This window comes from Eleutherodactylus coqui, chromosome 5 (genome assembly GCF_035609145.1).
Source record: "Eleutherodactylus coqui strain aEleCoq1 chromosome 5, aEleCoq1.hap1, whole genome shotgun sequence".
Lineage (NCBI taxonomy): Eukaryota > Metazoa > Chordata > Amphibia > Anura > Eleutherodactylidae > Eleutherodactylus > Eleutherodactylus coqui.
The window spans coordinates 183,573,301-183,589,314 of NC_089841.1; the positions used below are offsets into that span (position 1 = coordinate 183,573,301).

At 45.7% G+C, this 16,014-nt stretch overlaps 1 protein-coding gene across 1 annotated transcript in view; it reads right to left on the reverse strand.

Moving 5' to 3' along the window:
- The window catches only part of LOC136628199 (clustered mitochondria protein homolog), a 46,209-nt gene extending 35,598 nt beyond the window's left edge, over positions 1 to 10,611 (reverse strand). The window contains exons 1-5 of the mRNA XM_066603917.1: positions 10,491 to 10,611; positions 3,723 to 3,847; positions 897 to 1,068; positions 625 to 768; positions 356 to 513 (exon numbers count right to left, since the gene is read on the reverse strand). Of these exons, the coding sequence (XP_066460014.1) occupies positions 356 to 513; positions 625 to 768; positions 897 to 1,068; positions 3,723 to 3,847; positions 10,491 to 10,572 (681 nt within the window). The 5' untranslated portion in view covers positions 10,573 to 10,611. The remainder of the gene's footprint in view (positions 1 to 355; positions 514 to 624; positions 769 to 896; positions 1,069 to 3,722; positions 3,848 to 10,490) is intronic.
- Positions 10,612 to 16,014: the final 5,403 nt, after the last annotated feature.

The window sequence follows — 16,014 nt, forward strand, 5'->3', positions numbered from 1 at the left end:
TTGGTTTCTCTTGCTGGGAACAATGAACTATGTGCCAGAAATGGGTGACCAGACTCCTCTGTTCTTGCAATCATGGGAGTCCTCACGAATCAGAAGCTTGTACCATATCTTATTGATACATTATGTATTCTTGGGTTATAAGTGAAAGGAGTTTTCCAACTAACAAAATTAATTATGACCAAAAGTAAGATAACAGATAAATGCAGAGGTGCAGAGATGGGAGTATGTAGCCAGGTCAATTCCCTTCCCACTGTGGTGTTAAAAGGCTCTCGCCCCTGGCAGCATGCCCCACACTGTGACATCAGTCAGTGAATGGATGGAGGCAAAAGTACTTGATCAGTAGGAGGAAAGTTACCTTGTAGTCGATACAGACGGGTTGAAGTGGTTGCAACGGACGCTCCATACTTCCTGGAAGAATATAATCTGGCGGAGAACAGTCTATTGCATCCAGCCCTTGTTCTGCAGATGATCGCTGCTTCTTCTTCTTTCCATTGTTTTCATAACTGGAGGAATCTAGAATGGGAGAAAAAAAATTTTATGAAAATAGAGGAGTCCAGGGCAAAATATAAAAACTCTACCGTTTAACCTATGTATTAGCAAATCTTAAACCCAAATCAACAATACCTCCAATGTCTCCTTCTGAAATGCTGCTGAGGAAGGACAGTGAGCTGCAATCTACTCCATTGTAGGCATCTGTGAGGTCCAGACTTTTCAATAAGTCCCTGAAATGACGTATGTGAATTCTCGCCTCTCTGATGGTATATGCTTCTAAAATAAAATGGAATTTCAGGTGTTATAGTCCCTTAAGTACTGTCCAATCAATTCCCGAAGCAAGAGAGCATTAGCACTAATAACAATGTACATTAATTACGCATGTATAACGAGCACATACTTACCCTCCACAACTTTTAGAACAGAACCTTCTCTCAGCCCCTCAACAGACTTCAGCTCTGAAAAGTTGTCCAGAACAATCCCATCAAACTGAAGTGAAAAGCATGTTCTATGGCAAGAGTCTTCATGTTCCATCAATACCTGGATAATCTCTTGAAGCAGTTCTTTGGGTGACACCTGTGCACATAAAAAGCAACATAGAACTACATGCCAAGGAGGATTAGAGGAGTTTTCCTAATTATAATATATTGGAGGCAGTGAGATCTAACATGTCCGAGTAGGCATCATGGCATCGGCCCTGCCCATGTGACTCACTCACTGGCACATGCTCAGTGTTATTTGGCGCTGGACACCAATTAGTTAACTTCTCCCTTCTGTCTGTACAGCAACTTTCTTTGGAGTTTTATACCAGCTTATTTGAGCAAGTGATGCCGGTTATACTAATTTGTATCCTGGTCCTGAAATGTTGCTGAAGCGTTGAGGCACATAGCTTGGTGGTTACTAATAGCAACAGAACAGTCTCAAAGAAGTCACACACAGCTTGGCAGTCTCAGATGGGCACACACACTTGGCAGTTACAGTGTTTAAAATTACAAAGCAACTTATATTAACTGAACTTGGTTGGGCACCTTGGGCTGGCACTTCTACAATCTTTGGTCAAAACAACTGTGTTTCGAAGGGCTTTACAAAGTACAATCTTTCTCGGTGGCGATCCAAAACCACTGCACTAAAGGGACACTTCTGGTAATGGGTTATCCTCAAGGATCAAGCAATGCCTCAGCTGACATGGGCTGAGAGTTGACAGGGTGAAGGGTCAACACCTACACGATCATAGGGTCATCAGCTCATTGGCTAGCCAGACCTAACTACACTCAAGAATGATTTGGCCTGTTTTTTGTGACTACCAGTAGCTACTCATATAGCTTACAAAGCCACAACTGACAGTTGTAGAGTATACAGAAAATATATCACAACTTCCAAAGATGCACAAAGCATCCCCGTATAAAGCATGTTAATCAGCTTTGATCACAGCCCATACAACACAACACTCATGACCAGAGAACCATGCAACCCAAGTGCCCGATAGCCATACACAATTAGCATAATGAAAGGGGACATACAGCAGTCACTCCACCATCAGGACTGACTTTGCGGCTACATTTTAATTTAATTGGTTCTGGGCTTGGGAGGATTGGGCTATGGGCTTTAGTGATCCAAGGTGATTGTGCCTACAGTTGTCCTAGAGTAGATCCCTACACATCTAGGGATTCTATTATTTGATGTGGTTGGAGATCACTATTAGAATTAATCTAGAGACCTACATGGTTCCTGATGAAGTTAGATGTCGGATTGAAACGCGTCTAACCTTCTAGGATACTCATCAAAATTCCACGAAAGAGTCGTTTCTTTGAGCTGCATTTGAAGTCTTGAAGTTTAGGGCACAAAAATAGTCTTTCATCTTAGTGGCTCAACTAGGTACAGGCAGAAATAGGGCGTGTGAAGGAGTGGGTTCTTACTCTGACCCCCACTATTATACTGGATGCACCGGTCATTCGAAGTACAGGCATTGTACCTTAGTTTACTGGACCGGGAGACATCTGTATTCCGGTCTCGTATACAGTACTCACGTGCTGTCCATCATGTTGTGGGGCTATTGTAAAGGATTACCTATTCATTTTATGTCTCCGACTTATGAAGACACTAAGTATTGGATTCTCTGAGCATTCCTGATAGGTTTATATAGCGCCAACATGTTCTGCAGCGCTTATACTTACCTCCTGTCCTCCCTTTAGTGGGCCATTGTGGTGGGTTATTATTAATTCACTCCTGGCTACTGCCCCTAGGGACATTGATTGTTTGGTTGTCTTGTCTGTTGATATATAGCCCTCCGTTATTAAAGGTTAGGTTTTAAGGGTTCTCATCTGTGAAGGGAATATTTTCCAAATACCGAGTTCCCTCTGCCGCAGTGATTTCATGACCAGAGAACCATGCAACCCAAGTGCCCATTGATAACCATACACAATTAGCATAATGAAAGGTGACATGTTAATAAGGCGCAGCCCCCAAAAAGAAGAGTGGTTATATCATGCAATGGCAAACAGTGTATAACACAGCATAGGATGACTTCGTCTATCTAATCTCTGAACTGGGACTGCTTATATAGATAGTAAGACATATTGAATTATTATCATAGGCAAGGCCTCCAGGTTCCAGGAAACTAGAAAAAAACAACAACCTTAGTTCCTCTAGTAAAGTCAATGTAAAAGATATTATTTTTATGACTAATGTGTAGGGACAACCTTGTGTCTCATAATTCAGTACCAAGGTCTGACATACAAGCACAGACCTTGGGCAATACACTAATATTTTATTATTTGCATTCCCTACAGCCATACAGTGATGGGTAATGACATTATCATAAAATAGCGTTTTTAAAAATTACCCAAAATCACAGCATGCTCAGTTTTGCTGCAGACTGCCTCCATTGAAGTCAGTGGAAGCCGTCCGAGCCGTAGCCCATCTGCAATTAACAACGCGGATAGGCTGTGGGTAACCGCGTTATTGCCGAGCGTTGGCACAGGAAAAAAAACAATCTGTACTGTGCATGACCAATGGCTAGCATCCGCAGTACAGAAAAAGCAGGTACACAGGGGCTCTGCTGTGTACAGCTGGCCATAGTATAAAAAAAATAAAATATATATATATATATATATATATATATATATATAGTGCTTCTTTTCTGTTACTATTGCATGTCAGAAGATAAAGAAAAAAAAATGTACAATGGTACACAGACATATTCTATGTGAATACTCACAAACATGACTCACCTGTATTTCAATGTTGTCTCCTCCAGGCAGTTGAATAGTCACATTAAACAGATCCTGAGAATTCTGCGTGTCTCTTATTGTGGTTACGCAGTTCTTAACTTTTCCTTCTGACACTTTGGTAGTATCTGTAATTATAATTTATAGTAGGAGGTGATTATTAATAGGGTTTCCAGAGTTATTTCTTTTAGATAGTTTTGGGCTCCCCGTTTCGGCAGTCCTGTGCTGCAGCACCTAACAGCAACCCTGGTGACGTCCCGTAAACCTGTCACATAGGCTTCTAGTGTAGAGCATCACTGATGATGTCCCTGTTGGACTCCCATTGGCCTCAGCAGTCTTGTGGGTAAACAAGCCATGCCATTGCTAATGTAAACAGAGCACCGAAGCAGCACTCAGCAGCGGCCGGGGAGCAGTGGAAAGCAAGTATATGCATCTTTTTGTTTAATACACACATCATCACCCCCACTGCCACCAATGATATAGACGGCAAATCAAATTCCTTCCAGAGGAAAAAAAAAAAAAAAAAATATATATATATATATATATATATATATATATATATTTTTTTTTTTTTATAATAATAATAGCAGATCCTAGCCTTATGCCATAAAAAATGTACAGTGAAGAAAATACTTTAAAGCCGCAGACATTAGTGTTGTTCAGCTGACCACCTAATGTGTAAGGGGGTATCCCAGCTTTCCTTAGCAGCAGATGTCGGAGGAGAGAAGGCTCAAGCTGTTGGATTTCAAGTTGCCCAATCCTTTTGTTCTCCAGGAAGATAAGACATCCCCAGAGGCTTCTGGCAGGGGCTTATTTCACTCCGCCCATACAGAACATATGTACTCTTGTTGAAACTGAGCATTTATGTGTATGGAGGGGTTGAGAGAAATACCTGTCAGACAAACAAGCGCTTAGCCCATGGCCATCTAAAGTATATGTTCAGCTTAAGGGTATTTATTTGTACCATTTTTTTATTTTGGTTTTAATAAAAGTGACAAAACTATACAAGAATGGCGTGACAGAGGGTAGAGTTACACGGGGCAGATTTGTTGCTGGGAAGTAGTTCCATTCATTAGAAAAAAAAAAGGCAGAACTTAGTTATTAAGTACATTTAACTAATGGAGTTTTGTACCTTGGAACATGGAAGATGATGCACATATATTACTCTGTATCACAATATGACTATGTGCAACACAGAGTGGTAGGAAAAGGGAGAGAAAAAAAAATCAGGAACTAGAAGTCTGAAGTCCAGTCTGGGTGTGTCACAAGGCCTGATAGAGGAGAATGCCCTCTAGATGCCCCAGATGGGGGATAGTGATGGAGACCCTGTGGGTTGTGAACCCTGCAATCATATGTTCCACAAGTGTTGGATGTGATGTGAAATAAAGCTGGTGGAAGACAGAAGTTTTTAGATATCCGACTCTCCTGAGCCTTTGTGCACGTGGTGCCAACCGTCCCGAATGGAAGAGATGGCGATCCTCTAAGGCAAGTAACCCCCAGGTTGCAGGAGCGACAGCGCATTCTAGGTAATATATTGCTTTTTTTTTAATGCTGTGTAGCTAGGGCTTAGTTTCAGTGTAGGTCTTATTTTCGGGGAAGCATGGTGTGTGCACAGCACCTAATCCAGCCAGTTTTTGAGGAAGGGGTGCATCCACAAAACACATAAGTATTGGCTGTTTTATTAACTAACAAAGAAGAATCGGGTTGATTCCCTTGCCTCAATGATATTTCCGGGTAAAAAGGGTTGTGGGTTGGGTCCATGGTATTTAATTTTCTGCAAGTTAAATGAACTTTGGCCTTCGAATCTGAATACGGCATCTATAAACTCCAATCACAGGTAAAGAAGCATATATCTAGAGAACGGCTTTATGATTTCGATATCATCTGTGTCAGCTGTGTCTTATCTGAAGTGATATCTTTAGTCCCAGTTTCTTATTAATGAAGTTGTAGTGGCCCGAAGTTTATATTTCTGGGCCCTCCATAATTGTCATACATGTCCTGTCTTTTGTGTGGATGCACTAAGCAAAATATCTAGTCTCTTGTTAAGTGTATTGCACAGCTGCAGCATATGAGAGGTTAATGTCTGATTGTGGCTGGGACATGTCTGGGAAAGTATTAAAATCTGTCTAGTCACGTGATGTCTGTACCCTACAAATGTGAGTGATTGGGGTATGGTAGAGGAGTTCCTGATCTTCAACGGTTGAGTGTGGAGTGGAGTGCCGGCCACATGGGGGTACCTTCAACCCTCATGTGGTGAAAGGATGGAGGAAGAGGAGAGGTATCCTGAGGCCTGCTATTGCAGATGCCACCTCTAAGGAGAGACTGAAGTGAACAGTCTGCCGTGTAGAGTGTCTTCAAGTGCTGAGTGAGTGTCTGTGGAGTGATCCTAGCCCCATCCTCCTCTGGAATGTTTCCCTTCCAGGAGCGGTACCTTACAGGGTACTGGTATATCTTGTCTCCACCGGACGTATGGGTGGATCCTAGCCCACATACTGATGAACTGTACCTGCCATGTGAATGCCCCCAAGGCCCCTGATTGGGTAGGGCCTGGCTGGAGCTTCAGGAGCTGTGAGAGCCACAGCATGCTTTAGGGGCAGCAGCGGGACTGACTGAGCTGCATGCCGTGGAACCCACCTGCCCCGTGGAGAATGAGAGCGATGTTGGCGCTGGCTGTAGCTGGGAAAAGGACCGCAAGCTGAGAGCACTGTAGGTGCCTGTGGTGGTGGCAGTGAGAGCGGGGGACAGGAGCGGCCGACTAGCAGAGTGACATTGGGTACGGAACAGGAGATGCTTGACTGGCAGGGATATTCACAGCGCCAGAAGTGCCAGGGGAGAAGCCACCGGTGGGCCCTGGAGTGCAGATGGGAGGCTGCCGGGGACACTACCACTGGCCACAGCAGTGTACATGGTAGCAGGGGGGGGGGGTTAGGGTGAGAGTAGGTGTGTGTGGCTCAGCCAATCCGCTGCTATGCTCGTCACCTGTCCCTCCCCCATAAATTAACCCGGCCAACCCACGTCTCCACCCGTTCGTCCGGTGGAGACAAGATACACCAGTACCACCATACAGATAACGTGGACTGTAGGACCGGTGTCGTCCTGTGTCTCTTCCCTGACCTCACATTCTTTCCTGCACTGGTGTGTATAACATGTAACCTGACAAATTTCAAGTAAAGTTTTCCGGTCACTGTCCGTTCCCAGTGACTGAGGGGCTAAAACTTAATTGTGTGTGTGTGTGGACTTCATTTCTCTGCCGAGGATGATACCGGTGTGTAAGGTACGGTGGCGTCACGCGTGACAAGTCTACAGTCTACCACATGTATACAGGTAATCGTTGTCCCAGCATTGCCTGGAAGAGGCCTAGAGATACTTGGCCCGAAGTTGCGTGCATCCCTCCGGGGAGGATTCTGGTAAGAGCCACTGTTACAAGTGCCAACTCTACCCTCCCAGCTCCTCAGTGTGGGCCTAATGTCTAGGTGTCCGCTGGGATGCTGCAAAGTCATTTAGCACAGAGATATTGGATGACATGTAATATACAGTAGATACATGGGCCCAGGTCAGTACGTGCAGATTATAGGGGTTTTCCGGGTCAAAACAGCGGATGACCTATCCTAGGGTTAGGTCATCAATAGTTGATTAAAGGGGGCGCCACCACTGATCAGATGTCTGAAGAGACCACAGTGCTCATGGGAGTGTTGCGGCCTCTTCTCAGGCATGTGATGTCATATTCATCAGTCACATGGCTTGAAAGCAGCTCAGTTTCTTTCAAGTAAACAAATGTGTGAAGAAAGAAAAGACTGGTGGATAGGCGCAAATCTCCAGAAAAGATAGTAGGATGTATTATCCGACTTCTCTTCTACTAAGTATATTGAAAAACCAGCATAGCATACGCGTTTCAGGGAGAACCCCCTTCTTCAGTCAGCTGGGTGGGACATCACTTCTGGGAATAAGGGATATGGGACTAAAAAATGTGATGATGGTAATAGAGATGTGTCTCCAGCTCCATCACTGGTACCACCAGCACTTTTTGGTCCCATTTCCCTTAGTCCAAAAAGTGATATCCCACCCAGCTTGACTGAAGAAGGGGTTCTCCCCGAAACGCGTATCCTATGCTATTTTTGTAATATACTTAAAGGGGTTTTCCAGCGAAATACTATTGATGACCCATCATCAGGATAGGTCATCAATAGTTGATCGGCTTGGGTCCGCTGCTCAGGACCCTGACCGATCAGCTGTGCGGGTGCATGTTGTCAGCATCACTGTAACACAGAGGTCAGAGCGGAAGCCTTCGAACCGACCTCTGTGTAGTGGCTGACGCTTGTAACTGCAGGCGTGGCTCTCAATAATTTCAAAGAGAACCGTACATGCAGTTATAAGTGCCGGCCAATACATGAGAGGTCGGCATGGAGACTTCAGCTCCAAATACGCAGAGGTTGGCACAGAAGCCTCCGTGCTGACTTCCGTGTAATGGCCGGCGCTTGAAATCCATGAGAGCCGCGCCTGCACTTACAAGAGTCTGCCACTACATGAGAGGTCGGCGCAGAGGCTTTCATTCCGGCCTCTGCGTTATTGCAGCGCTGACAACATGCGCCTGCACAGCTGATCGGTTGGGGTCCCGAGTGACGGATCCCGGATGATCTACTATTGATAACCTGTCCCAATCATAGGTCATCAATAGTATTTCCCAGGAAAAGACCTTTAATAAAAGAGAAGTTGGACCATACATCCTACCATCCCACCACCAGGGACAGAAACTGGTGAGCGGGCACCATGTGTACTGTGCTGCTGAATATGTTGGCAATCCCCTGTTTCCCTGAAAATAAGACATAGCATGATTTTCCAGAATTTTTGAGGATGCAAAATGAGTTTTTAGGCTTTTTGAGGGTGCTTGAAATATAAGCCCTACTCCAAAATTAAGCCCTGCTAACAGTTAATTAAAAAAGTCAATTTAAATAGTGTCCAGGCAGCTATACATGTAAAAAAGTTAAACCTTTTTGAACAAAAATTAATATAAGACACTGTCTTATTTTTGGGGAAACACGGGTACTAGCAATGTATTGATAAGTGGTAATAAATCATTGAAAGGTCACATTAGCAGACGATGCACATTATATTGTGATAAAGTAGCTGTAATACAGGGGATGCTACTTTTTATATGTCCTGTATGTAATATAACTAGAAATACTCCATTAGTATTAATACTCTACTAGATGTGATGTGATGGCAAAATCCATTGAGGAGTTTAACAGGGGACTAGACGCCTTTCTTGGGCGGAAGGATATTACAGGATATAGACATTAGGTGACCAGCAGGTTTGTAGTTCCGGGTCTTACATTCAGGTAGGAACTATCAAAGGTTGATCCAGGGATTATTCTGGCTGCCATTATGGGGTCGGTAAGGAATTTTCCCACAAATGGGCTAATTGGCTTCTGCCTCTTGGGATTTTTTGCCTTCCCCTGGATCAACATGGGGGGTTGAAACAGGCTGAACTAGATGGACCTTGTCTTCATTCAGCCTAACATACTATGTTACTATGTTAGACCAAACTTCTATAAGTAAACATGCACAGCTTGTACCCCTTTACCAAAACTTCTACATCTGTTCTCTTTTTTATCACTTAGTTTAGTCAGTCCTCATTATATAACGTGATGGTTCGTGAAGAGTGAAGTTTTGAAGAGTTCAGTTTGGTTAGTTCACCAAACTTTTGCAAAACGTTTGTTTCGCTCCGAATTAGACCCAACCAAACGGGAAGTTCACCAAAACCCGTAAAACTAGTAACATTATGTAGGAACCAGAAGAGCCCAGTAGAAAACTCTGAGAGCTCCACTGGCTTTTATAGCTTTTAGGCTGTGGACCCGGCGTACCTCTATTACCTGTACCACAGAAGCTCGCAGGCAGTCCTGCGCAGTACGGTTTTTATTTCTTCTTTGCTTATATTTCTTAGCGATGCCGCGGTACCCGTAGCCTATACACAATGGAGGCCATCCACGCGGATTCCACAGCAAAACAGAGCACCTTGTGATTTGTCTTCTGCTTGCGGAATACGCAATTTGTATCCGCACTTGTGACCAAAAAAGAAATAAACTGCATGCCTTTTAAAGCCCGCGCTTGACCGAGTATCGTCTGTGGGGAGGGCGATTGCAGGATACGCAATCCAATTCCGTCGTATGAGCCCGGCTCAGTGTTCTTCACCACATTCACGACTAGTGTTGAGCGACCCGTACAAACCTGGACTGGTAGAACTTTGCTAAAAGTTTGGTTCGAGTTGAACGCACTTTTAGGGCTCACACACATGGGCATATTCTCACTCCATATTATGCGGGTATTTTTCAGAATACGCGGCGCCACGAGTCCATTAATTACTATTGGACCGCTAACACAGTGTAAAAATAAATGCAGCAGGTCCTATTTTGGCGCTTTATATACACCAATACAGATTACGGGGATTTAACATACGCAGCAAATACGCCGCTACTGAGTACTGTACGCTTGTGAGAAATACGCATCTTTGGAAAAGTTTGACCTGAAAGTGGGTTCTACTGGTTCGGTGGTGGTAACACTGGTGATCCGGTAATGGGAGGTAAGCTGGAGGGTCACCTTATCATCTGGGGATGCTGCACAGAAAGGTGACCTTGGCAGTCTGTGCATGCTGAGTGACCACAGCCAAGGACAGCCCGGCACACCGTCCCCTATGCAGTGACAGATCACACACGGCGGATCTCATGTATCGGAGATGAGGATGAGTGTCAGCTCCTGCGCTCCAGCTGTTCTCACCTTGCTCCAGGCTCTCCGTGGCTGTCCTCCGGGCAGGAGGCAGGCAGAGCCCGGCTGGGTGGCTCTGGGATCCGCTCACCATGCTGCCAGCTCCCGCTGCGCTCAATAGTGTACGGACTACATAGAGGTGACCAGCGGCCGGGGGAGGTGCCGCTACCATATATGGGCATGTCATCCTTTTACGGACGGGGAATCCCGAAGCTGGCCAATCATAGGAGGGGGGCGTGTTCTGCGCTCCTCTTACTATCCCATTAAACTGGGGAGCGTAAAGGTGACCGCGGCGCTACCTGCTGCCGCCGCTCCTGGGCGCCTCTTCTGCACACAGTTAGATCGTCCTGATGCAAGAGGCTGAAACCGGGTGAAAAGTGACATCCAGCAAGGTGACATGTGCTCTACTATGGTGGCAGCAGCACGTGGGTAGCATCCATGATTTAAAGGGCACCTTAGCGGATTCACAGGGGAGTATGGGTTTTTGGAACGCAGACGCTGCTTTTTTGCACACGCAGGCGCAAAAAAATACGCACCGATGCACCCCGCCCTTTAAATGGCTAACTAGTTTAGGCCTTCTTCCCACGGATGGATTTCTGCCGCGTAATACGCGTCGAAAATCCGCTGTGTTGCCCGCTGCTATTAGGTTCTATTGAACCTAATAGCACAATGCACACGATGCGTAATTCCACCGCAGAATTCCGCACCGTGAAATCTCCCGTCCTCACCCGCGGCATGCTCTATTTGCCGCGCGTTCCACAGCTTCACCGTCCACTCACGCTATCTTCCGCTTTAGCACAGCGGAAGATAGCGTGAAATCGCCTCTCCGGCCGGCGCGTCATATGAAACAGTCGGCCCCGTCATGTGACGCTGTGGGCGTGTCTTCTGACGTGGCCAGCGCGTCACGTACGGCTGCGGCGCCTGGGTCCCGCATCACGCCGAAGCATCATGCGGGACCCAGGACGCCGGATCCGCTGGTAAGTATGGAGTCTCTGAGGGGCGCCGTGACGGGCTTCGCCGCGGAATATTCCGTGTGCAGCCGGCCTTAATGAGTACAAGATGTGTTCTTTTCATGCGTAATATTACAGTGTATTGCACGTGTATTCACACATCTCCTATTGACTTCTATGGGGACTTTCGGTGCAGGAAAATAAAGCATGCTGCGTATTTTTGGGGCGACCGAAATGTGCAGGAAAAATACACGTATGTCAACGAACCTCTTAAAATCAATTGGGTTCTATTCACTGCGTATTGCAAATACAATACGTGTTTATAGGTTTCGCCTTGTGCACTCCATGATTGAGCAGTGAGCCTCTAAAGTGTTAATGAGTAGTACACTAAGACAATTCCCACTCCGGAACCATACACTCTGTGTTGAAGAGTCGCTGGAATAGGCTTTTTTTGAAGTAGGGGGGAGCTGTAGTGTACAGAAGTTCACGCATGGAAGTTTGTAGAAACTGCTGGATGTTCAATGTAGTCTTGTCACCCTGTTTTGTATTGCATGAATATGAAGTGTATTGCCTAGCTGCAGCACTTAAAGGGGTTGTCTCGCGCCAAAACGGTTTTTTGTTTTTATTTCAATAGGCCCCCCGTTCGGAGCGAGACAAACCCAAGGGATGGGTTAAAAAATATATATATATATTACTTACCCGAATCCCCGCTCTGTGACGACTTCTTTCTTCCTTCTCCAAGATGGCCGCCGGGATCTTCACCCACGATGCACCGCGGGTCTTCTCCCATGGTGCACCGTGGGCTCTGTGCGGTCCATTGCCGATTCCAGCCTCCTGATTGGCTGGAATCGGCACACGTGACGGGGCGGAGCTACGATGACAACGCGGGACCAGCTCTCCGGCACGAGCGGCCCCATTCACCAGGCAGAAGACCGGACTGCGCAAGCGCGTCTAAAAACGCCAGAAGACATCAGAATTAGACGGAGCCATGGAGACGAGGACGCCAGCAACGGAACAGGTAAGTGAATAACTTCTGTATGGCTCATATTTAATGCACGATGTATATTACAAAGTGCATTAATATGGCCATACAGAAGTGTATAACCCCACTTGCTGCCGCGAGACAACCCCTTTAATAGGTTACTGTCTAGGTTATATCTGGAAATATAACTTTTGTAAGTCATGTGACCTTGTCATATAAATGTGTATGCAAGATGCATGATTGGGGTCTTTTTGTTTTTTGCTTTTTTCCAGCTTTTTGAGTTTTTCAGCTGGTGGAGCGTTTCTTTTAGTAGCGTTCAGTTGTTTGACTTTATGGAGCTGTACGGAGTGTGCGGTGGTAGTGTGGCCCAAATGCAGGTACCTTCAACCTGCATGTGGTGAAGATGGAGGAAAAGGAGAGGTTGCCTAGAAGTCCTTCCCTAGGACCCCTATTCTAACGTATGCCTGAATGAGAAGTCAGCCATGCAGAGTTTTCTATACTACAAGTCGTGTAAGTGACCGGTGGAGAGTTAGTGGGCTCCTACGGAGCATCTTATCCAGGAGCAGTATTACACAGATAACTTAGACCACATGTGTCAAACACAAGGCCCGCGGGCCGAATCCGGCCCGCTGTCTCATGTTATGTGGCCCGCGGCATGCCGACGGCCGCTCACCACTGTAGTGATTACCAGCTGGGGTGCCCCAGCTCCCCACTTGTAATCACACTGACAGCGCTGAATCCTAGCGCACACTCTGACATCAGAATCCTTCTCCCCAGTCCCCTGCTCTTCAGTTCCGCAGGAGAGGACTCGGGGAGGAAGCGTGCCGTGCTGCACACTGTGCACCCGGGCGCATATGATCTTTTTCCACAAGACTTTTGCACTATTGAGCAATTCCAGCAACGTGATTGGTTGTCTGGGTTGGCTGATTCACGGTGATTGGTTGTCTGGGTTGGCTGATTCACGGTGATTGGTTGTTTGGGTTCGCTGATTCACCAAGCAACCAATCAGGTTGCTGGAATTGCTCAATAGTGCAGAAGTCTTGTGGAAAAAGATAATATGCCACCCGGGCTCAGCACGATCCGAGGAGGAGCGGCGCTGACAGCAAGGAGGAGGTAAGCATATGGCTGGGGAAGGGGGAAGTCAATATTGCTGCTGGGGGTGGGGGGTTAATATTGTTGTTGCTGGGAGGAGGTTAATATTGCTGATTGCTGCCAGGGGTGAGAGGGTTAATATTGTTGGTGTGTTGGGGGGGGGGGGGTTAATATTGCTGTGGGGGGTGGGGTGGTAATATTGCTGGCGGGGGTGGGGGTTAATATTTCTGCGGTGGGGAGGGGTTAATATTGCTGGGAGGGTTAATATTGTTGCTGGGTGTGGGGGAATAATATTGTTGCTGGCAGGGGGTTAATATTGCTGCCGGGTTGGGAAGGGGACGGGGGGGGGGTTAATATTGCTGCTGGGAGAGGGTTAATATTGCTGCGGGGGTGGGGTGGTAATATTGCTGGTGGGGGTTAATATTGCTGCTGGGTGGGTGGGAGTTAATACTGTTGCTGGGAGGGAGTTAATATTGGTGCGGGGGGAAGGGGTTAATATTGCTGCTGGGTGGGGGGGTTATATTGCTGCTGGGAGGAGGTTAATATTACTGTGGGGGTCGCTATTACTACTGGGGCCACTGTGGGGTACCCTGTTACTACTGGGGCCACTGTGGGGTACCCTGTTACTACTGGGGCCACTGTGGGGGTCAATATTTTTACTGGGGCCACTATGAGAGTCACTATGACTACTGTGACCACTGTAGGGGTCACTATTACTACTGGGGCCACTATAGGGGTCACTATGACTACTGCGACCACTATAGGGGTCACTATGACTACTGCGACCACTATAGGGGTCACTATGACTACTGCGACCACTATAGGGGTCACTATGACTACTGGGACCACTATAGGGGTCACTATGACTACTGCGACCACTATAGGGGTCACTATGACTACTGTGACCACTATAGGGGTCACTATGACTACTGTGACCACTATAGGGGTCACTATGACTACTGCGACCACTATAGGGGTCACTTATCACTGCGACCACTATAGGGGTCACTATTAGGGTTCGTTCACACGGACGTAATTGCATTTCGGTCGCACAAATGCGCTACGTATTTGCGCAATCGAAAATCGCTTATACCTACGTATTTGGGCATGCAGAAAAGAACGCAGACGGGCCCACTGAGATGGTGCGCTAATATGCAGTGAATACATCGGTTTCCTGCGCGGCCCATTCACTTCAATGGCCTATCGTGGTGCGTAGTACGCAACAAAATAGGTTATGCTGTGTGACAATATACATCATGTGAATGAAATCACTGAAACCAATGGCTTCTATTCACTGCATATTATGTACGCAAATACGCTGGTGTGAACAAGCCCTCACTATACTGTCTTACAATCGGCCCTTTGAAGGTCATGTAAGGAGAATTTATGTGTTTATCAAAGAGAAGACGATCCCAGATCCCGTGCAGAAGTCTGGGCCCAGGAGAAATTCAAATCAAAACCCTATGTGGTATCAAGTGATTTCTAATTTATTCCAAGGCGTATTTGGTTCTTATACTGTAAATGACATCACAGCAAAAGTATATACCTCCAAGATTAATAATAATACATGATAGGTTAAACCAAAAATGATTAACATAAGTTACACCTCCTTAAGTGTATCTATTACATACAATAAGACCGTCATAAATTCAGGAGAAAGGAAGGCCTGGGAAGGTGCCATACAGTCTACCCCGTCTTCCTGTATACATTATCTATAAACATACATGGGTGATTTAGTAGACTGGCTGATCTTCTAATCTTTCTTCCTCAGAAGACATGCAGGCCTATAGAAGAGTTTCGTTTAACCCTTTCACTGCTATATATTCCTAGTCTACAATGCAATATAGAATAATTAACTGATACATTGATCTACAATTTTCTTAACATTCCCCACTTTAGATCAATACATCAACACAGTATAACAGTAATACACATATAAAATGACTCTACCACAGACCCCCTGGCTACGGCCCGAAGCTTTATTACCAGGACGCCTGGGTTCACACTTCAAGACTAAGTATATAATTATTTCATATAAAAATATTTCATTGATGCAAATATATCTTTATAAAGTTCTTCCACCAATTGTACCCACAATTAGGCCCGCCCCCAAGAGAAGCTTGGCCTTGATTTATTATGAGATTGATACTTCTTTCTTCATATATAAATGATTGTCCATTCTGATATAAAATCTTACTTATCGAAATGTCCATCAGTGATTTAGAGCGATCCTCCGGTACAATCAGAACGCACTGGAATCAAAATGTCACACTTCAAAATCATCAAAGTAAAATGGCGCTTCCTTCGTAGAACTTTTACCCATCACTTGTCAGACAGAGGTGGTCACCTGACCCAGTAAGCCATCTTGTTCTTCGTCATCTTGTATATTTTGAAACATAGTTTTGGTGATGGAAGTGTTAATAATAATAAGGTTTTGTAACAGTCCTCGGATACAGCAGCAACCGCAGAGTACTAGAATGGAGGCAAATACTGACATAGAGATTAATGTGGA